The 23,623-nt window shown below is 45.6% G+C and overlaps 1 protein-coding gene and 1 non-coding gene across 2 annotated transcripts in view; one reads left to right on the top strand and one right to left on the bottom strand.

Annotated features, from left to right (window-relative positions):
- Nucleotides 1–17,666: 17,666 nt before the first annotated feature.
- On the bottom strand, nt 17,667–17,739 carry TRNAV-UAC (transfer RNA valine (anticodon UAC)). Its single transcript has one exon. It is a non-coding gene; the product is annotated as a tRNA-Val (tRNA).
- A 420-nt stretch (nt 17,740–18,159) lies between these two features.
- Kap-alpha3 (karyopherin alpha3) overlaps nt 18,160–23,623 on the top strand; it is a 54,646-nt gene continuing 49,182 nt past the window's right edge. Inside the window, exons 1-2 of the mRNA XM_065442060.2 lie at nt 18,160–18,468; nt 23,342–23,547. Of these exons, the coding sequence (XP_065298132.1) occupies nt 18,403–18,468; nt 23,342–23,547 (272 nt within the window). The 5' untranslated portion in view covers nt 18,160–18,402. The remainder of the gene's footprint in view (nt 18,469–23,341; nt 23,548–23,623) is intronic.

Here is a 23,623-nt window from a genome sequence, read left to right as displayed (position 1 = left end):
GGTTTAGTGTGCTCAATTATATAAACAGTGCTATTATATGGTTTATGTAATTTGCTAATGTAAAAAAAAACAAGCCAGCATCTCTTTTTTCATATGCATGCACTAAACCAAGAAATTAAGGAAGAACGTCAGAAATAAACACAAATATTTGTGCACTTACTGGCATAAAATAATTTTCAGTGCAATATTTGGATGAGGCATGGAGCTTGAATGAAAGCCATGTAACATGCTTTCCAAAGTGTCCCTTAACTGACCTACGTTGCTCAGCATCATTCAAGAAGCTTTCACCAGATTAATTTTTCCTTTCAATAAAATAGACAATTCCATCTCGTAATAGGTCATGCAGTTGACTTCATTTTTTGAAGTTGCATGTCATGAAATCAGTGATGGAAAATATAGAATTATGCGCAGCCGCTTAACATGAAAGCATTTCTCCCACTGCAGCAGTCTGAGAACACATCCGAGCATTGCATTCAATAGCTGTAAAATGAGACTATTGCTGCTTGTAGGTATAAATGAACCAGGTGAAAAAGAAATAGGTTCTCAGACTTCTAGTATTGGATGTGGCAGCACTTGCGAAAAACATATTGCACTAAAAATTGCAGCACCTGTGACGAAATAGCTAAATAGAGTTTAATACACCAATAAGCAGGAACTGCAAATTCCCAACATCCCTGAATAATTTTCTTCACCTGTAGTCGCCTCATAAATATGGCTTCCCTTATTTGCTTGTACCTCTGTTTTAATTTCATAATTCCTCACTCTCGCTGCTTTGCCCATGCCGATTGACACCTAGCACAAAGGTTTGGGTAAAAGCATCTGAGCTCGTGCTAGTGTTGCAAGGTAAGCTGTCCATGTCTGGTAGCCATATGTTACTTTCTCAGAGTAGATGAAAGGGAAACCAAGAGGGTAAGGCACAGAGAAGACAGATACCTTGGTTCAATGATAAATGAAAACGCCAACATGAAAAAATTGAACAGCCAGTAGAATCAGCGAAATTGACATAGTTTGGAAAAACTGAAAATGTGCAACATGGTATTTATGTTACACAGATCCCAGTCAAGTTGATTTCCACTGCCTAATAAACTTATAAGACAATACATGACCAGCAATACTTTATGGAACCTAGGCAATTTTAATAAAGTAATCTAGAAGTTAGGATAGAGAGAAGTGACTTAATTCAGGATGCTAAAGTGGTTGAGGTGGAGGCAGAATGTGAAGCTAGGTCTTAAAAAATTGCCTCCAACATGCACTTAAGGTGACAAAGATTGGACTCGACGTTCAAGGAAAAATTGACTAAGATAATTTATTGGTATACATACATGAGAGTGCAGGAGCAATACAGCAGCGATAACTGTTAGGCAAGTAAGAGGAAAGGACGTTAGTCTAAAAATTAAGGTCATCAGAAGAATGGTTAAGCATAGGCTCAGGCTTAAGTAGACTTCTATATGGTATGCATGATGTCCATATTCACACTATCAATCAGGTGATAGAGAAATGTGCGGAATATAACCAATCCTTATATATAGCTTTCATTGATTACGAGAAGGCGTTTGATTCTGTCGAAACCTCAGCAGTCATGGAGGCATTAAGGAATCGGGGTGTAGACGAGCCGTATGTAAAAATACTGAAAGATATCTAAAGCGGCTCCACAGCCACCATAGTCCTCCATAAAGAAAGCAACAAAATCCCAATAAAGAAAGGCGTCGGGCAGGGAGATACGATCTCTCCAATGCTATTCACAGTGTGTTTACAGGAGATGTTCAGAGACCTGGATTGGGAAGAATTGGGGATAAAAGTTAATGGAGAATACCTTAGTAACTTGCGATTCGCTGATGATATTGCCTTGCTTAGTAACTCAGGGGACCAATTGCAATGCATGCTCACTGACCTGGAGAGGCAAAGCAGAAGGGTGGGTCTAAAAATTAATCTGCAGAAAGCTAAAGTAATGTTTAACAGTCTCGGAAGAGGACAGCAATTTACAATAGGTAGCGAGGCACTGGAAGTGGTAAGGGAATACATCTACTTAGGGTAGGTAGTGACGGCGGATCTGGATCATGAGACGGAAATAATAATAAGAATAAGAATGGGCTGGGGTGCGTTTGGCAGGCATTCTCAGATATGAACAGCAGGTTGCCGTTATCCCTCAAGAGAAAAGTATAATAGCTGTGTCTTACCAGTACTCACCTACAAGGCAGAAACCTGGAGGCTTACGAAAAGGGTTCTACTTAAATTGAGGACGACGCAACAAGCTATGGAAAGAAGAATGATGAGCGTACCGTTAAGGAATAAGAAAAGAGCAGATTGGGTGAGGGAACAAACGCGAGTTAATGACAGGTTAGTTAAAATCAAAAGAAATGGGCATAGGCAGGACATGTAATGAGGAGGGAAGATAACCGATGGTCATTAAGGGTTACGGACTGGATTCCAAGGGAAGGGAAGCATAGCAGGGGGAGGCAGAAAGTTAGGTGGGCGGATGAGATAAGAAGTTTGCAGGGACGGCATGGCCGCAATTAGTACACGACCGGTGCTGTTGGAGGAGTATGGGAGAGGCCTTTGCCCTGCAATGGGCGTAACCAGGCTGATGATGATGATGATGAATGTATAATTGTTTCTCCTGTGAAGGCAGAGTACATGATCAACTGCTACAATAAGTGTGAATGTAGGCAAAAGTGGCATATTTTTTGCTCTTGAATAAATGTTATAGTATGTTGCATAATCTAATCAAGTGGTTTCAATTTAACGAAGTTCTCTACTTAACAAATTTATAAAGCCTCACACCCAATAAATTTTTTAACCACGCTTACTGTACTTTATAACCAAAGTACTGTATAACCGAAGCAGCTACAGCCGCCGAGAGGCGAGCAAAATTGAAATGACATTGCTTTAGTCAAAATATGCCGCTGGAGCGCTGCTGCGCAAGTGCGCACCACGTGCATTGGGCAAGAAAAGATCTACAGGAGCCGTGGTAGCGCACGCGTTTTTCATTCAAAGCAGCACATAAATGTGCCACAGGTTTTAAATGCTTATATGCATTGGGAAGCAGTCTTTCGATTACTCATTCTTACTATATCAACCACACGCGCGCGTAGTACGGCCACGTGGCAAATGCAGCCGTGCGAATACTTCGCTGTGCACAGATCGGCTGCTTGCGATATTGAGGCACTCAACGGGTGCACATGGGTGCACGTTTAAAGCACGGCATTTTTTGCCCATCACCTGATCCTTGCGGGTGCTCCATGGCTGCGTGTCTTGCGCAGTACAGAATTGGCCGCGGTACCGAAAGTACCCGGGTAGGGCAGCCCGTGCCGACGAAGCGCGAACGTGAGCTCAACATAAAAACGTCATTGTCGTCGTTATTGTGTAGCGATTATTGATGCGAAAGCGTAGGGCCCATTGAGCGAAAAAGCCGGCGTCTGTCGTCTCAGCAAAAATGGCACCTGAAATCCCATTGGCTGCAACGCCACGTCGCGAGCGCGCCTCGACAGAGCAGAGAGGGTAAAAGGGAACACAAGCTGTTGTCGCTCTAGTGCACCACCAGGTTTAGCATGAATGAGAGGGTATCGCCGCGTCATCCTCACTCTCGCAAGCCGGCACGCGGTTACCGTCGTCGTGACGTGCTAGGAGGGATCACGTGGGCATAGCGGCCGCGTCGGCTGCTTCGGGAGCGCCGAAGCGAGCCGAAAACGAGTTTCCCGCTTCGAGTGTCTCCTTTACAACGCTTGAAAGCACTACACTAGGTAGTGGCTGCCTTTGAAGGCGCGCAACATGGTAGGCTACTGCTCGGTGCCGCAGGGACGGACGTACGCAACGGAGCCCGGTGTCAGCCTTATTCACAAGTAGCCGCAGGACAAGAAGCTGCGTGAAGCTTGGCTCGCGAAACATAAAACCGACTAACAGTCATCGGCTACAACTCGGGTATGCAGCAAGCACAGACGCGAGGAAGATTTCTGCTACGGCGCCCGGTCTGCGATGTTCTGAAAACGCGCACAGACGCTCGCCCGAGTCCGCTGCCCGATTAATGTCATGACAGTTTGGTCTATGAACTTGTCGATGCTATAGATACTGGCAAGTTCAGTGGAGTGGAAAGGCAGCGGTAAGAAGCACATTTAAAAAAAGCATGGTATATGGTCATGTTTGTGTTATGAATTAATGCACTGGATTACAAAAAGGAGCAGCGGGAAATTGCACGCTGAGAACACCGATAAACATACGGTGCGACACAACTCGAGAAATAATATTGAATGGTCAAAGAATTTAGAAGAAAAAAAAAGATTGAATCGTCTCGACGGCACATCACAGTCCCTGTAGGCGTCGAAGTCTCTCCAATGAAATTATTTTTCAACAGCTCTGATAGTGCCCACGCAACAATGGTTGCTTGTATACTGTCAAATGCTCATATTCTTCCGCCTAAAGCTCATGGCACGGTGCGGGAACGCGCGCGCGGAGAAAGCGAAACAGTGCGCGGAGAAGCACGCAGACGCGCAGTCGGTCGCTACGAATCTGCGCGATCGCTGCATTGAGGCTTCGTTCTATTGCGCTCCATTTAGTTATACAAACACAATAAGAACATATTTCACATAGTTTGCTCTCAGCGTTTACCTACCTTTCGCGCAAGAGGCCGGTTCGGGAGACTCCATCGCGGCGACCGCGCGCAGTGGCGTTCACTGTACGCATTCGGTAAAGAGATAGCGTCTGTAAACGATTGTGTGCTTTCAGTTTGCCCAATATTATTGTTGAGACAGTAAAAAACTGCTCTCGTTTCGAAAGTGCTTACAGAAATGTCCGGGAGAGCTCGCGCGTGGTGTTTTCAGTGAGCGCTGACAGCAAAACCTATGAGGAGTGCGCCGCGTGATCCCTCATACTACGCCAGCGAGGCGCTTCCGATAGAGGGCGACTCCGTAACTCCTCGCCGTCAATATCTCTCCCCTCACCTCGCTAGGCTTAGCTGCTGCCGCAGCTGCCGGCCTTGTCCAGATAGCCAGATACATCTATTAGATGTGCATGATATGGTACACCTTGGACATTCAGTACGTTCATTAGATATCCAGGTTTATCCAGAAAACGTTGTGTAGATCTATGGATCATCACAAATGCACACAGAACATGCAAGTGGAACGTTGGGGGCATGTCAGGGCTGGATATATGTAACATCTAATAGATATCCGCAATATCCTGCCAAGATATATTTATTACATCAAATAGATATCCACAACATCCAGTAGATATATTTACATATAATATCTATATTAACCGCGCTTACGTCCAGAGGACATCCATTGTACTGTTGAACCTCGCAATAACGAACTCTGCGGGGAACGCGAAAAAAATATTCGATTTTGCGAGAATTTCGTTGTTGCGAAATGAGACAGCACAGAACGAAACATTACTGTCAAATTCCGTTAGCCTATTCTTTGGCAAGCTTTGCTGCATTGCCGACAACCGCATTGGCGACAGTACACTACGCCGCCGCATGCGTCGATCAGCAGTGGCAGCTGGCAGCACTGCCGTAGCGCATTATCCTCGGTCAATTGTTTTCGAAAATGCTACCACTTTCGCGAGACATTGCGTAACTCGGCACCGGACGCAGAGCAACAGCGCTCCACGCAAGCAGCAGCATAGTACGTTTCTCCAGTGCACACTGTCGCACATAGACGCCGACACGTACAGCGTCGAGCGCGAAAGTGATCGTACCTCGTATACCAGAAGGCAATCGATCGAGATTACGGCCCCTTAGCGCAAGTCTACATCCGGTTCTGAATTCGCACACGGTGCGCATGTCGGGTGGCACCGAAACAAGCGTTCTCGAAGCAACGGATGCGTATTCCCGGACGATCGCCTAATTACTGCCCGGACCTTAGCCCTCCGTGCTGCGACCGCCATCTCAAGCGCCATGTTTCATGTCGGTGGGACGTGAATTTCCTTGTTTTTGCTACATTTTGCTCACCGAGGCGCACATTACGCGCTGCACTATAGTAGTGTGCAAAAACCGTCGTTACATGCCGGTAGCAACGTGCGTGCCGCTTCGAACGGGTATCCACCATTGAACGAACGCTCTTGTTCTCAGCGGCATGGCCGCGGCGCGACTTTTTCCGTGTCGTCTGCTTGTTTTTTCTCGTGAAACGGCTAAAAAAGCAGCGTTTAAACCATTTTTAAGCACCGGGTTGCACAACTGGATATGCGCGCGTGTAACAACGTTCTAATTTCTCTTTTTAAAGCCCCGAAAGACGAAGCACGACTACTTCTTCCGGAACGTAACCTCCATCGGCTTGACAATTCCTCTTGCCGCCAATTGCGCTGTGCGCGAGTTGCACCTTGAACCGCATTTTATTGCGGGAGACTACGTGCATACCATTAATGGTGTTGAAGTTCGAATGCCAAGGGGAACGCAACGCTTGCCCCTAAGGCAGTTCCGACGATTTTTCCCAGCCTGCATGCATATTTGACACGAGAAACTCCGGCTCCGCAAAGCGGCGCATTAATTGCCATTAATTACCTTAGCTATTACAACCTTGCCATTAAGAGCGTCATTGGATCAAACGTTCACGAGTAAGTTGAAGGCTCGCTTTTGACAGTTGAAGATCAGACTGCTAGTTCGTACAAGCAGCAGCAGTTCACTTGTTCCTTGATGAGGGAGCTCTATAGATCTTGAAGGCGCCGAAGGTTCGCTTGATAGCAGCTTGACTACTGGAACACCCATACATTATTCACTGTATTGTGACTTACTTATGTGGCAGGCTTTTTCGCAAGGAAGTGTCTACTGAAAAGAAAGTGTAGTGCATGCATGAACCAGCTTCTGCTTCCTACTTCAGATGGAAAGTGTTTAAATGTTGCCGTTTTCACAAAATGTTGCGACTTCGTTTGTCTTCTCTACCCTTCACTGAAGCTTTCCTTGTTTATCAGTTTATCAGTGAACTTAAAGACATTTTCACTGGCTGCTTTAGCAAGAGCATAGCTACATCGAGACAGCATTATGGATCTGTTGGCAGTCATCAACAGGAGCAGCATTGGTGATGTTGGTTGTGGTGAACATTGCAAGGTAAATTTGATCGGTTTTTTACTTCGTCACATGAATGCATTTCTACATCAACGGTCTGAATAAGCCTCATGATGAGAAACGAAGTGCAAAGCAGCGACTGAAGTCGGTTATAAATGGCTGCAGTGCCATAAATGCATGCTGCCATTATTGTGCCTATTCTAACGCACTGTGTTAATTTTTGAATTAATGTGCAAATAAGAAACTGTTTTTGAAAAATGTGAATAAATAACATGTGCTTTTGTTCCCACGTCTAATATGACCGCAAGCTGGGAGAAATTGGAAACAAGATGTGTACAGTAAATTGTATTTCTTCAATGGCACCCGTGAACCCAACGTAGAGTGAGCTCCCGAAACATTCGCGTAGTGTATTGACAAAAGTAATTATGTTTTCAAAACTAGTCTATCTTGTCGGGTCTGCGACAAGTTGTAGTTGTCATATCTGGGTAGTGGTGACAGCAACGTGCAGCGGGCAAAAGCTGGCGGAGAAAGGGTGATCATGATGTAATCGTGCCTATACTCGGTATACACGGAAGTGAGCTGCACTTCTTAACATGTGGACATGTAAATCGAATCTTTTCGATCGAATAGTGTTTCATACGCCAGACCAGCCAGCTGCGTGCACGGAACTGCCGAAATAAGGGGATGGTACAGCGTGCACGTATTCAGTCATTTTTCACAGAGAACAGAAAACGTGAGAAAAAGAATGGGTGTAAGGAAATATGATAGGATGTCTGATAGAATGCCCATTCATACGTGACGCGCCTCCGAGGGTGCCCAGAAGCAGATAGCGGTGCCGGTTACTGTAACAGCTCCAACGGCGTATATAGTGCATGAAGTATTCGGAGAAGCTGTTTTAAATATATACTTCAGGCACCTCCCAATAACGAGCGCATCTGTGCGGATGCGCTTTCCTTACGAACAGCTGAACAACTATAGCTGAAGTACAGTGATCGCTAAACCAACCCTTTTTTGTATAACCGGCCGGTATTCTAGTACACTGTAGAACGGGTACGGTGATCATCAAACAAGATGGCGGCCATGACGTCAGACCGGCGGACGCACCCGCGTGCTTCGTTTTTGTAAGCAAACATGGCGGTGCTCACGCTAGTGTAATGTGGTGATATTTTACGCAATTTTAGTGCAAAGCAGTCGCATTTGAGCAGATTTTGGAGCATTCTAGCCTTGCGTAAGTAATATGCTGGGTTACGTTCCGGCAAATTTCGTTGAGGGATTGGAGTACAGCGACATTTCGTTGTCGAGAGGTACGAAATGCGTCGAATCCTATGGGCGTTCGCCGGGGATACGAAAATATTTCATTGTCGCGAGAATTTCATTGTGGCGGGGTTTGGTTATCGCGGGTTTCATGCTTGCACGCGCTGGGCCTCTTCACTTGATTGTCCCAGACTGCCGCAGACTGCTTGAGACGCTGCTATTAAAGCCAGTGAGCGTTGGCATACGCAGCTTCTTCTAATGAAAAACTCATGAAAAACTCATGAAGATAAAGTGGACGCTAAAAATACAACATAATCTTGATTTCTGAAAGGCAGAATGAGTACTTAACGCAAGAACCAACACAAAAATATTGCATATGCATACATCTAAGCATAAACATACTAAAAAATAAATAGAATGAGACAGTAAAAGCAACACTTGAAAAGGAACAGTTCTTTCATAAAGACAAGACAAGTTCTACTTAGGTGAGCAACAACACAGTGTTAGCTGCACTCTCTCCAGTAAAATAAAACACCGAGGGCACATTATCAGACTTCTCGTGAACAAAAACAAAAGCAAAATTCACATATGGAAACATCAAAGCACTATTTGGCTAGCTTTGTATTCAGCAAAAAAAAAAGAATAGTATAGAAACAAATTAACGTAGTGAAACATATAAAGGAGAGCAACAGCTAAAGGCCCCCCAAACCACCAATACGTTAGTACAATGATAAATTATATAAGAGAAGCAGGCTACCTCCTGCAGCAGGGTGCCAAATTAGCTTCTCCATAAGGGAGAGAAATTCGAAACACAGCTGGCTGACCATAAGCATATTGTTCTCACTCTAAATTAGAAATGAAGACTTGCAAATGGCACAAGGCTGTTATCACTAGTATGTGTCTTAATTTTTGCCTAATTCTTTTTTAATAAGTAAGCATGCAATCAAAGTACAAACATAGTACGTATGCTCATTAAATGGCAGATGAAACGGTTCAGACAAATTTTGAAGACGCGCCATCATCATCATCATCATCACCAGCCTATTTTATGTCCACTGCGCAGGACGAATGCCTCTCCCTGCGATCTCCAACTAGCCCTGTCCAGCGCCATCCGATTCCAACTAGCACCCGAGAATTTCCTAATTTCATCGCGTGCACCTAGTCTTCTATCGTCCTCTACTGCAGTTTCCTTCTCTTGGTACCCATTCTGTAACCCCAATGGCCCAGCGGTTATCTAAGCTGCGCGTTACATGACCTTCCCAGCGCCATTTTTTTTTCTTAATGTCAATTATAGAATATCGGCTATACCCGTTTGCCCTCTGATCCAAACCGCTCTGTTTCTGTCTCTCATGGTTATGCCTAGCATTCTTCGTTCCATCGCTCTTTGTGCGGTCCTTAACTTGTTATCAAGCTTCTTTGTCAGTCTCCAAGTCTCTGCCCCATATGTCAGCACCGGTAAAATGCATTAATTGTACACCTTCCTTTTTAGTGATAATGGTATGCTTCCAGTCAGGAGCTGATAATTCTACCGTATGCGATACAACCCATTTTTATTCTTCTATGAATTTCTTTCTCATGATCAGGGTTCCCTGTGATTAATTGACATAAATAAATGTACTCATTCGCAGACTCCAGAGGCTGGGCGGCGATCCTGAACTCCTGTTCCCTTGCCCGGCTATTCATCATCTTTGTAATCTGCATATTAATCTCCAACCACACTCTTACACTCTCTCTGTTAAGGTCCTCAATCATTTGTTGTAACTCGTCTGCAGTGTTCCTGAATAGAACAATGTCATCGGCAAACCGAAGGTTGCTGAGGTATTCGCCGTCGATCTTACTCCTAAGCCTGCCCAATATTTATATTTCTTCCTAAGCACGCAGTGAAAAGCGTTGGAGAGATTGTCTCTCCCTGTGTGACCCCTTTCTTTACAGGTATCTTCCTTTTCTTGTGGAGAATTAAGGTAGCTGTGGAATCTCTGTAGATATTTTCCAGGATGTTTACGTAAGTAGTCTACTCCTTGATAAATCTATGAAAGTCGTATATAGAGGCTCATTGTACTCAGCAGATTTCTCGATTACCTGATTGATGACATGGATGTGACCCGTTGTAGAGTATCCCTTCCTGAAACCTACCTGTTCCGTCAACATTTTCCTCTCAACATTTACCTGCCTTTCTCACTCCTTTTGGGTGGTGGTAGTTATCGGCACCTGCTGGGTTGTGAAGACCAGTTTTCTCATCGAATTCGGTGCCCGCTCGATTAAACGCGAGATGCGTTCAGTTGTCACCATCTATTGCAAGGGTCATGCGCATCGCTGTTGCTTCGTTAGTTCAACCTTCTTTGTTCAGTCTGATCCAGGCGAAAGGGAGTCGGTTGGTAGTCAGCTGGTCGGTATGCTTGAGGAACCATTTGCAGCCAGAGAAAACGCCAGTTGCGTTTAACTTCTCCTTTTGCTTCATTATTTCCTCGAGTGACGGCTCGCGGAGACGCTGGCAGATCCTTGCAAAAATGCATATACCCGTGATATTGGGTTAGATAAGGTGGGAAATAAAACCATACGAAACAGCGCCCATCATCAAACCCTGCAATAACCGTTAAACCCATAAGCAATATGGCTGTCACCCGTTATACCTCGTCTGGTATTTCCCTAATTGCACAGAACTTTTCGGGCAAAATTGGCAACTGGAAACAAGAGTCGCAAGGAATTGAGAAATTAAACGATCTACTAAGGGAGAGCGGAGGCAACAGCCATACAGGAAGTAAAAGCGAAAATTAATAAATTTAACCGTTGTTTGTGAACAAGGTCGGCTTCCGTCGGATGACGGCGAAAAAGCATGCTGCAATGCTGGCCGAGCGCTGCCGATGAGATAAAGAACGCCCTGCCGCTTCCTCGTTGCCAGTCACGATGCAGCCGACCTTGTTCACCGAACCCATGTTTGGGAGCAGCACGACACCACTCCGCAAACGCTCCTACAGACCAGCACGTATCCGTGTCTGTCCGTTCTCCACGAGGCTTACCCGGACGTGTATCGCGACGACGCCTGCCCCTCCTGCGGGCAGACCTCCACTCTATATTGCACATGCTCTGGGAGTGTGGGTCGACATACCCCAAGTTCATCAAGGAGGAGTGGGATTCGCTTTTGCGTAGCACCGCTCTGGACAAGCAAATCCTGGCTGTCCGGCGTGCCCGCGACCGGGCCGGTGGGCTAGACCTGCCGGTCCCGACGTGGGACTATAGCCGGGTGCGCGACGAGTTCGCGTCCTCGCCGGACCTGCAATAAAGTTTCTTCACTCCCTCACTCCCTCACTTGGCCTTTCTCATATTTTGCGGGCTTTATTTGCCACCCGGACACTGAACCCGGAAGAAAGGACTACGTGAGACGTATCGTAGGAAACAACTCGATCGGGGGGGTTCTGAAGGTGCTCTGCCATCATGCTTGGGGTCCACATCCAATATTTAAAAAAGTTGGGTAATTAAGCTTAATTAGTGAGTTGTGTGGAAAAAAATTGTCTGAGTTACTACATACTTGGTGTCCTGAGCCAATATTTAAAAAGCTGGGTAATTGAACCTAATTAATTAGGGAGTTATGGGCAAAACAAAAATTGTCGGAGTTAGTACAGGCCAGGGACGTACCCAGGATATTTTTTTTCGGGGGGGGGGGGAAGGGGGCTACCCAAGGTAACTTTTCTATGCAAATGAGGGGGGTATCTTTACTAGTAAAAATGTGAATAACGCGTCCACCATTCGCCATAAAAACGCGTAAACCCACAAAAAAGAAATGAAATAAGGTGTATTTTACAGGTACACCTGTGCGATACACCTCTCCTTGGCAAACAAAGAACCACGTCGAATGGACTCGCGCAGGAAAGAAGCGCAGGAAGAACACTGGCAAGAACAAAGAACCGAAAGTGTAAAATAACGATTACTTTAGTTGAGTAGAACGTAAAAAAAAAAAACCAGCAGTTGGCAACAAAGGCACATGGGCCGCGCGGAGTTGTGTTACTCTGCCAGCCAATCACAGAAGCAAACAAAATCGTCGTCATGCGGCCTTTTCAAAATGGCGTCGTACTTGATACCTTCGGAACGTCTGCTGTTCTTGAAGAGTCTTTTCATCGGCGGAAGCAATGAGGTGTGCAACAGGCATGGACAAAATGTATGGAGTCTGAGCATTTCACTCTTAAAAAGTCTGCGGTGCAGTTCATTTCACTGCTGAAGCCGTTTTACTCATGAAACTTCACTGCCAGCTGAAGTGAAACTTCACAACAAATAGTTGTAGCATACCAAGCATGTTATTTCAGTTCAATAAAGAATTAGGCATTCGCCATTCCACTACAATAGGCGAGGGGAAAGGTATAACATTACGCGCTAATAATCATATTTTTGTAGTTACGTCTTAATTGGGTAAGAAAAAGTTTGAAGTACGAATTAGTACGAAGTACTAATTCGTACTTCAAATTAGTTTGAAGTACGGCTTCCAGGGTACGTGCCTGCTACAGGCTATTGCGAATAGTATATGCGTTCGGTTCAATTCGCTTCCGACGCGCTTTTCATTTTTAAATTCTTGGCTCAAGTTATGTCTCCACGGGCGTGTAAAAAACGGCGCGCACAGTTTCTTATTCCGCTACAAGCAATCTCAGCCCGGGTCATCGCACGGCGCATATTCGCAACTATCGCCACCAAACCTACTGCGATAAGTATCTGTTTCACAGCGCGTGGTGCGTAGTGCCATGTTTTTATAGTCGGCGATAATCCAAACGCGCCGCCCTTCCCTGCTGCAGGCGGCGTGATATATGTGGGCATCAAGTTTCGCTTGGGCGTCATCCGGCATCGCCCACCAGCTCGGTATCTCTTGTTTCCCGTCGCCCTCTTGAAACACTACGCAATAAAAGAAATTAAATTATGGGGCTTTACGTGCCAAAACCACTTTCTGATTATGAGGCACGCCGTAGTGGAGGACTCCGGAAATTTCGACCACCTGGGGTTCTTTAACGTGCACCTAAATCTAAGTACACGGGTGTTTTCGCATATCGCCCCCATCGAAATGCGGCCGCCGTGGCCGCGTTTCGATCCTGCGACCTCGTGCTCAGCAGCCCAACACCATAGCCACTGAGCAACCACGGCGGGTCACTACGCAATAGGAATAGCATGTAGTGCAGTAGAACCTCATTGATATATTAATTCCCATGCGTTACGCACGTCTTCCCGGAGTCAATTCGTTCGCAATCGCGAACACAAAAAAATGCCCTAATATAGAGTTACGTATTTTTACCGTTTCATACGTTTCCGGAAAACTCAATTTTTCGGCACTAACGTTCAGTGCGTCGCCAAACTGTGATCATATGATACGTTTTCCGGCCGCTAGATGCTATGTGAAGAAACTGCATGAGGCGCGCGCGATCGAAAACCGTATACATCTGCAAGCCACGACAGTTTCACCGCAATACTCGCCCGCCCGACTCACGTGAAAACGCCTGCACGCCCCCAGTTTCTCATCTCGTTACCAGTTATCACCGCTATCACTTCCAACATCCTATTGCGATTAGAATCTTCGCCTATCTGTTTCACAGCGCGTGGCGCCGTCGGTAGCGTATAACGCAAGCTTTTAACATGCGATGACCGAAACGCGCAGTCATTCCCTGCTGCAGACTGCGATCGTATACGTATTCCGGCCGCTAGATCCTACGTGAACAAGAAAAGGCGCGAGGCGCGCGCAGTCAAGAACAGTATAGCAGCCTGTATCACGGGAAAACGACGGCGCGCGACCGGCAAATCTCCACTCGAGTCGTTGCACACTGCATTCACAGCCATCGCCGCCAAACCTATTGCGATAGGCATCTCCATCTAACTGTTTTGCAGCGCGTGGTGCCTAGTGTCATTGGTAGCGTACTGCACGCTTTTAGTAGGCGATAATCCAAACCCGCCGCCGTTCCCATGCTGCAGGCGGCGCGATGTGCACGGGCATCGAGTTCGCTTGGGCGCGGCATCCGGCGTCGCCCACCAGCTCGATTTCGCTTCGGTTTCTCGTCGCCCTCTTAAAACACTACGCAGTAGGAACACAACAAAACGCGTCTCGGGCCGCTGGGGCACCACCAGCTGGACGCGCGTCGGCGTACCTCGTGCCGCAACGAGCCGCGCGACGCTTGGCATTACGTAGATGTCAACAGTCTGTCAAATTCGTTTGGTTATTCGGATCGTAAGTTTTCCCGGTTAGTACGTTTTTTCTCGCGGCTTTTTCGAAAACGTATGGGCGAGGTTCTACATGTATATAGTTTGTATTCACCATCCAGGGAACAAGAGGAGCCAGACAGCATCACTGACCAATTTTATATCACTAAAGAAAGGAGTTCATTTTTGATATTGTACATCTTGTTTTACTGTACATGTCCCTCGCTCCATCCAGGTTCCCAACATTTTGATCTGAAAAGCTTGTCTGTCACCACGTACACATACCTTGAAGGAATATCCATTTTGAAAGCATTTTCAACCTCCGTTTGCTTTTCTGGCATGGAATTTAAAATTAAATCATCGGGTTTTCTGTGCCAGAACCACCATCTGATTATGAGGCACGCTGTGGTGGGGGTGTTTGAAAATTTTGACCATCTGGCGTCCTTTAACGTGCATCTAAATCTAAGTACTGTTACGACTTTGCACCGCTGCACCACTATGACGACATTGAGGTGGTCCCGTAGCGCTCGTCGCCCGTTTCGTGACAGAGCGTTGGTAGCGAAGACTCCGAGTCAGGCGTCGGTGAGAATAACAAAAGGGATTTTATACACTATATACAGGTCATTATACAGGACAGGATCGGATCGGAACTGGGGCCGAGAGCTCACAGCAAACGCGACTGTTCCCGCACGGCGACGTCCGGCGAGGCTGCAACGCGTGACACATCTCTCTCCAGTCGAGAGCGGCACTCTGCTCCCGGTGGGTCGGCGGATCCGGTTTTCGAGGCGGCCGCCTCGCGGCTTTATTATCCCCGGGAACCATTGTCACTCAAACGGCCCAATACAAAGCCAGCACTCGACAGTCGTCCGAGAGGTCCAACCAGCGACCGCGCTGGCCACCCGGTTCAAAGTTCGCGCGCGCGGTGACCTCCAGGCAAAGGGAGGTGCGGCGCCGGGCTGTCTGGCACTTGGTGACACGTTTGAACATGTTGCCCGCCGATGCTTCTCCGCAGGACACCGCTGCCTGACGGCTCAGCATCTTGACTTGTCAAGGGAGAATTTGGGCGCTCGCAGGATAAATTCTGCATCTTGCAGATTCGGAATCCGGGCTGGTGGTAATGGCGCAACAGTACACGGGTGTTTTCGCATCTCGCCCCCATCGAAATGCGGCCGCCGTAGCCAGGATTCGATCCCGCGACCTCGTGCTTAGAAGCCCAACACCATAGCCTCTAAGCAGCCACGGCAGGTTTCTGGCATGGAATAAAACAGTTTTTTTCTCTAAACCACTTACTTTTAAAGTATTCTGTTTGGTTCATTTTTCTAACTTCTGCAGATCTGCATTCACATCTTCCATAATTAACTGACTCCGTTTTCTTTCTTGCTTGCCAAAAATATGCCGTCATCCATGTCATATGCTAATTTGGAAGGCCTTCTGTTAGCAATGGGTATTGTGCTTCAATACTATCAGTGCACTTTTCCACGAAAAAAAGCTATTCTTGGATTCTTTGGTGTCCCCTTGTATGAAGGCAAACTGAACATCAATAAATTATTTTTTCAGCTTGATATCATATGTTACTGCTGCATGGTTGTAATTTAACTCTGCAATTAAGAGACTGGTCTGTTGTCATACCAAGAGGGCATTTCAGTTGGTCTTATTCTCTTTCTTTTGACATTATAGTTTATGAGGCTCACCGATATGTATCTGTGTTAACAATAACACCTGATTTTGTGCAGAATATACTACATTTCACTAGATAAAATATGCATGCTGTGTCTCTTGGACTTGTCTGCAGTGGTAGGAGATCAAGACCACAATTGGGAATGGCTGGCCGAGATCTATGGTGTGTGTCCTCACTGTCCTGTGTTATGGATCTGGCAAGCTTTCGTGCATGGTGGCAAGAAGACAAGCCAGGCATCATGTGATCTTTCTAATTATTGTGCACAGAGTTATCAGCATGATAATATCCTTCATGCTATAAAGAATACCCCCAGCATGCAGTCTATGCATGCCTTTTTGTTGCTTGTGGCAATAAAATCTAACATCCTTTGCAGCACACTCACTCGCTGTCTGATCAAGAAAGAAATGCTCAATTAAAATGAAGAAAGCTGCCTTCTCTAATTTTATTAGCAACAAGAAAGCCACTCTGAAAGAATTTATGTACATACACAGCAACACGAACCAAAACCTAAAAATGGGGAAAGAACACAAACTAACAATAAAAGAAACCAGACACCCAACAATATGTGTTACATATTACTCAAGTATGCACATTCAACCTGAGTTAAAGAGATAGACTGTTGACTTCTGCATTCCTGTGCATGCGTCTGTACATGTTGAGACTCAGCTACACAAGCCACATGTATCACCTTCCACAAAGCTATTGGGCAACACGATTAGTCACAGGCACAGGCGAAGTTCGCTAAACACTACACGGGACTATGGCCACTCTCGATCACTTAGCCACCGACTCTCACATTTAACGACATCCAATAACTTCTCCAACTTCGTTCAGAGCTCTTCATCACTTTACTGCATTTCACGAAATATTCATTTAATTTTTTTATTTACTTAATTTTGTAAATGTCATACATCTAGAACTCGTATAAGTTTGTGAGAACTACGTTCGCATCGAAGTTTTTTTTTATCTAAGAATTTTATGTTGGTTTCGGGCGATGAGCGCAGCACGTGCCCTTCGAATGGCCCCCCTCGACCCTCGAAGGTACGTGCCATGTATGTCGTGCCGAAAAAGTTGAACGACCAGCCTTGTCGGAACACAGAATTCTGAAACATCGACGCGATTTGCATTGCATCATGAGGCCGTGTAAGCGCTACTGCGCTTCTTCACATCTACCGGCCGGTGTGAATGCCTGTGATTTAAACGCTCTTTGTGTCTTTTTCTTTCTTGTTTCTTCTTTTTCTCCTCTCGCTCATTGTCGTCTTTGCAACACCTATATCCCTCACCCCAGTGCAGGGTAGCAAATAAAAAGATCGCCTCTGATTAACTTTAGGAGTGCAGAAAGTTAGGCTAGTTGGTTGAAATGCGTATTGAAAAAGTTTGCGCGGAGGCACGAGGACAAGCCGAGAAAGAAACAAGGACGAGCGCTAACTCACGACACCTCCCTGCCTTTCCTCTTTCTCGCTCTTGAAGGTAACAACAATCGGTGCCTTTGTAGCGACTTGTTGTAGTCTGACCACGAAAAACAGTCGAAATGACCAAATAAAAAAGTGCAAAAAAACGAAAAAAAAGTTATGGTTCCGCCCGGGATCGAACCGGGGACCTTTCGCGTGTAAAGCGAACGTGATAACCACTACACTACGGAACCAGCTATGAGTGAGCTATGTCTAACATTGTATAAAAAATTTTATAAACTTGCACGCTGATAAAATTTAATTTTAGGTTTTAGGAATGCACTTTAAGTGGCTACCGTGCAAGACAAAACAAACGCAACATTTTATTTCAACTGTGTACATTGTTGAGTTATTAGCCTACAACGGTCTAAACACAATCAGAACGCAACAGACATCGTGCGCGGCAAAAGTCAGCGCGTATCGCAGCTTGGCTGCTACGCTGGCTGCTATCGCATGTATACATGTAAGCCAACACAAAATTATGCAGGAATTCCAGAAAATTAAAACGATTTCAGTTTTAGCGCTAGCAATTGTCATTTTTACACGTTATACAAAATTGGTGCTCCGATGGTGCTCAGGCTGAAGGCACGATGAGTGCTGCGCCGTGGCTGTTCGATAGTGTTTCATTGCTAAACGATTTGGCGCCGCCTCTGTTTTGGCATTCTTCCACGTAGCGTATTTTTTCCCGATTTAATTGCACGTCGTTTTACGAGAAAAAAAATTCCACATTGGCATTCGCAGCTTTCAGATACCTCTGACGTCATCAAAGAAGTGCAGACCGGCATTTTGAAAGACGTGTTTGGTTCTGCAAGCCTCCGTTTTTCAAAGACTGCCGCGGCTAAATCAAAGAAGCCAGAATGGCTACAGATGGCCTACAGAAATCGAGGTTGCAGCACTTTAAAAACAAGGGCAAGGATCAAGAAGTAAGTGCTTATCATCGTTTGCACACAACGTTTTTACACGCACAACCCTAGGCCTAACTGCTATACCGTGTTAGTGAAAGCGCTTGCTCGCATTGATGGAGTGAACGACCTGACGAGCGCCTTAGTAACGCTAGCGTAATTCACCGTGATGTTGTCCCCCAAATCAAGGTTTTTACTAGCTGACTTATCATGGTGTGGCCACTGTGTGTTGTAAAGCGTAGGTCACTTGTCTCTATTAGGCCTATTCGGTAGTTCGAAGCAAAACTTGGTCCGCTGTACGAGTTGCGGGTATCCTCTTCGCATGAAAATTCACATTGTTTTATAAAAGTGCTCGTCCCTCATGTTAATTCGATGTTCCGTAACCTAGCTGCGTCACACGCTACCGGTTGTCGCATTTTTGGTGACATTCCTGCGTGGTGTGAATGTCCCGAGACGGATCATGCGAAGGGCCCGTGGTGGTTGGTGTATCGACGTTTTTGTTCGTTTTTGGGTTTAGCCGATCCGGCTTCAGGCAGCTGTTCTTGACACATCTGACTGCACGAAATTACTCGACGACTTGTTTATGTGGCGTGTACGCAGTTGCCTTCCAGAAGTTCTTGCTTTTTGACCCACTGTGTCTACCAATGTTTTTTCTTTTTTTTTCGAGTCGCAGCGTTGAATGTACTTCGGCGCGTTAAGTGCTTAGCTACGGTTCGATAAGCCGTTATTAAAATAAAGTAAAATTGATCTGTTCCTGGTTGCTGGTATGGTAGAATGACTTGGTCGCGTCACCACGTGCATATGCAAGTGCGCAGCGTTGATGTCCACGCCGCGGTCCATTGTCGGAGGCGGTGCATATCGCGGAGTTGTGACAGCGCGCCGTGGCGCGGCGAATGGAGTACGCATCTTGAATTAGTTATAGCGGTTGCAACAGCTTTTCGTTGAACTTGGCTCGCGAGACAAGGGGCTTTGGCGAAAAATCGTACGGTAAACCAGCCGATGAGTTCATAAAGCAGAGGCATGCGGCGACTACTTATTAAATGTGCCCTACTAAAAAAGAACGATACACACGCTGTTAAAAATGTGTTTGTAAATGTTCCGACAACACCACGTTGTGTATCTGTGAGTAAATGAGTGGACACTTGCATTTTAGCTAGTAAAAGTTAACTGCTGGATGTGTTTGCAGTGCATTTGTTGTTCGGCATCACATTAGGGCATTGCTGTGACTCGCAAGAGATTGTGCTTCATGATAAATGGTTTGAAAGATGCTTAGCCCATTGCTGCACACTTTATTGTTGGACAATGTGCTGCTGAGCATCTGAAATATGTTTGTCGCTAGCTGCATCCTAAATGTGGCAGTTGAATGTCAAGGAGGTAGATCTCAAGTCTAACATGCTTTGTGTGGAATTGTCAACCTCTTAATGGCTTCACTGTGAAAGCATTGCAACAGACGGGTGCCACAAATAACATTAGCCAATGCTGTTAATGATTTGCGTCGCCTTAAGAACAAGCTGGAGAGCTGTGAAAATCGCGCATCTTTGCAGCACAGTGACATACAGAAATTGAGTTATTCATCATTTTTCTTGCAGTCTTGCACCCTGATTACTGTTATCGACAAACAATATTTTCTAAGATTTCCATATGCTGTGGTGACGTGCTTTTTTATTACAAAATGTTCATATGCAATGATTAAACACCAGATATACCCCAAATCCTAGGTGTTGGTACATCCTGAATATACCATGTTTTGGCAAGAACAGTTTCTTTCATTACGAAGGCTTAGGTGGGCTCAGCTTCATATAATCCTAAAATTTTGTCACCAATAATATTTACACTCGTGCCGCTGCATGTGTCTTACCTGACCTCGTAAGGCTTTTGGCATGCTAGGTTTGTGCACTGAATGAGTTCATCTGTTGCAAACTCAGGTACCTAAATATTGTAACTTGGCTATTTGTTTGATTGTGACATAACTTCTGCAACTGTTTGTGACATTAAAGAGCAGTACTATTTCGGTGATAAGCCACATGCAGTAAAACACAAATGAATCTTGCTGCTTATATGACACACTTTGCCAGATGTGTGCGGCTTTTTAATCTTTGTTCATCGATATCATAATTCAATCTGATTTCAAACTTGTGCCTAATAACCTGCAAAATGCATTCTGTGTCAGTTGCTGCTTTTCATGTCTTGTAGGAACCAGCTGTATTCAAAGTGACACTAAGGTGCAATATATCAGAGCGCATTGGTAGACAACGCGTACAAAATATTGGATGATGGGCCGACAGCAAAGGGGTTCGGTGTGCCAGTAAATAATGTTGAAGCAGGAGGCTGAGGTGCCGCTGAAATCCCGACACATTGTTGTGACGTTTACAAATGTTAGCAATGCCTGAATATAATGACTTAACTACCTGGTGCTAAAAAATTTTGAATAGGAATAAGCAGTTTAAAAAAAAAAGTAAGATCTTAGCAGGCATCTAGCAGTTTTCCTACAGAAAAATGAAAGATCTCTGAAAATGCCATGCTACATGTTGCTTTTCATGGCTACATCATAGTTACACTGGCTTAGCAGTAAAAATGAAAACGGAAGTAAACAATATGCAGAATACACAAATTGATTTTTCTCTAATTCAAGTGGTGAGACTTTTCCCACCAAACTAAATGCCACCACATAGGTGGTCGATCTAGTGCTCTAGGAATTAACCAGTTGTGCCTTACAGGCTGAGAGAAAGAGCAGAAGAGTGGCATGTAATAAAGGGACCCTGAAACAATCTTGTACAAACCTACCGAGTCCTTAGAGTAGGTCCTTCTGATCATTGATGCATCTAAGTGCTCCGTATAAAGTGTGTAATTTATTATAAGGTTTTAAAAATGTACATCGCTGCCAATCGCAGCATGTCGCTCGGCTGAATTTGAAGCCGCCCCTACTCATTTGACGTCATTTACTCCAATGCCAATGGTAGGGTGAGCTATCTGATTGGCTGACCAGGGCACATAATAAATAACTTTTCAAACTTTATGGTGAACAAATGTTTGTAATAATTGGAATGTTAGTTAATTTGTTTTTATAAAAAATAAAGTAACAAAGAGAATGCACAAGAACACTTTCTCACTACACTTAAGCACTTCTAGCACACAGCCTCGTCTGCTTGCGTTAACGTGCTCCATTTTGACCAAAGCTTAACGGTGGGAGTCGGCTTCAGTCTTTTCGCATGCACCGTGATTAGACTTTGTTGCATTGTGGGCTGCAAACGTAGTGACTGGCAATATGTCAAGCTGCTACATCGTGTCCTTCCGCAAGGCAGCAGGTGAGTGGACTGGCTGCAGCACATCGGACTGCTGCTATCCGAACGGCGCCAGGATTTGCGTGTTTGCAGCCGTCACTTTACACCGGAGGATTACTACCGCAATAGCATTTCGCGAGTCCGGTATTCGGGTAAATGCCAGCACAAGGGGATGGGGCCTGGCCGTTTGACCGTGGCGTTTTACGGGATGAGCAGAAGCGCTAATCTGAATGGTCTGCGCGGTGCAGCCACCTGGTGGCACAGAGGTCAACCACATACAGTAGCAGTAACGAAATGTACTCTTTTTTGCTGCTGGTGTAAATTTTTCGCAGGAGTGGAATCAACAGATTGTTTTTGTAAATGTTTAAAATGTTTTGTACTTGCTTAGAGCAACATTAGTGCTTTGTTTGGCTGGTTAAGCTCTGTGCCAACAGGTGGCTGGACCGTGCAGACTGATCGGGCCACTCACATGCTAAAGTTCCTTCATCAACTTGATTTTATGCCTCCAGCCATCCGTTGAAATGCCCAGCTCGCTAGTGGTTACCGGAATACCAGACACATTCGGTGCTGCAACAGAATGCTCGCAACACATGCTGCTTCGATAGCTCTCACTTGGGGTCGACTGCCAAGCAGCTGGCGGAGAGTTTGGAGAAGCTTCGCACGCTCGCTCCTAGAGAACGGAAGTCGACGACATGACTTGCCAATATGACGCAGAGCCAGTGAAGGCGGAGCTTGGTCCCAATCACTTGGTGAACGAGTTGAGGAGAAAATGCATGACTGTGGAGGAGGGTAACTTGTAATCGTTTGTAACTCTCTTAATATGAGATGCTTCACACAAATTGTGGTGCGAATGATTAATTTTAGCTGTACCCTACGAGTCTACAAAAGTTGTCCGAGCCGTTTCTGGGGCCCTTTAATGCATATTGGATTAAGAAAGGAGGCAGAGCTTTTGTTGTCTGTGCAAAAGAATGGATTTTGTTTTTCATGCGAAGCATACTAGCCGCACAACCACGCTCTTCCTTGCTGCGCCGCGCGCGGCCGCGTAGCTACCATATGACGTCATAACAGCTGCAAAAGCAGAGGCTCAACTCGTGCGCTCGCTTGCGGCCGCGTAGCTCCATAGCCGGGTCTCAGCTCGTGCGCTCGCCTGCATGAGTTGTTTCTTCGTCTAGCCGAACCAAATATAGCCAAGCAACAGCAGTTCATCAGGCTAAACAGTGGTTCAACAACTAAAATAAAGGCTAGTATGCTTCGCATCCTGGGCTTAACCTTAGCTAAGCCACAGCCATTTTTAATTGGGGTTGTGAACTGCACTGATTGCTGCTGTGGCTCGGCCATCGCTTAGCTTGAGTGCTGAGTTTGTGTAGCCTGCTTCTGACATCTTGAAAAGCATTGTTCAGTTTTTGTAACGAAGCCTACTCGTGGTGTTTTCAGTTTGTTTGCAGTCATCTCTTAACGTGCATTCTTTTGGAATGCATGGTCTAAGATTATTGTGAATAAATTTATCTCCTAACTTGCTGTTTGTTGGTAGTGTTCCTTTTGAAGATACCACTGTTTATATCTTTGTTGCTGCAGTGTGTTTACATCGTAACATGGCTTTTTTTGCATCACAGGAAATGCGAAGGCGGCGAAATGAGGTGACAGTAGAGTTGAGAAAGAACAAGAGGGATGAGTCGCTGCTCAAGAGACGCAATGTGCCCCAAGTGGACTCCACGGATGATGAAGAAGTTGACAGGGGCCACCCAGACCTCCAGGCTATTGTGGCTAATGCAAGCAGTGGGGATCCCAATGTCCAGCTCAGTGCAGTCCAGTCAGCCAGGTGATTGTCTGCAGCTTTGTTTTTTTCTGTGCTGTGTATGCTGCTACTAAATAGGTAATTGATCTGCCCTCTCCTC

The sequence above is a fragment of the Dermacentor albipictus genome, chromosome 1 (assembly GCF_038994185.2).
Source record: "Dermacentor albipictus isolate Rhodes 1998 colony chromosome 1, USDA_Dalb.pri_finalv2, whole genome shotgun sequence".
Classification (NCBI taxonomy): domain Eukaryota; kingdom Metazoa; phylum Arthropoda; class Arachnida; order Ixodida; family Ixodidae; genus Dermacentor; species Dermacentor albipictus.
The sequence above is the reverse complement of the archived record's forward strand: the minus strand, read 5'-3'. Positions and strand labels throughout refer to the sequence as shown.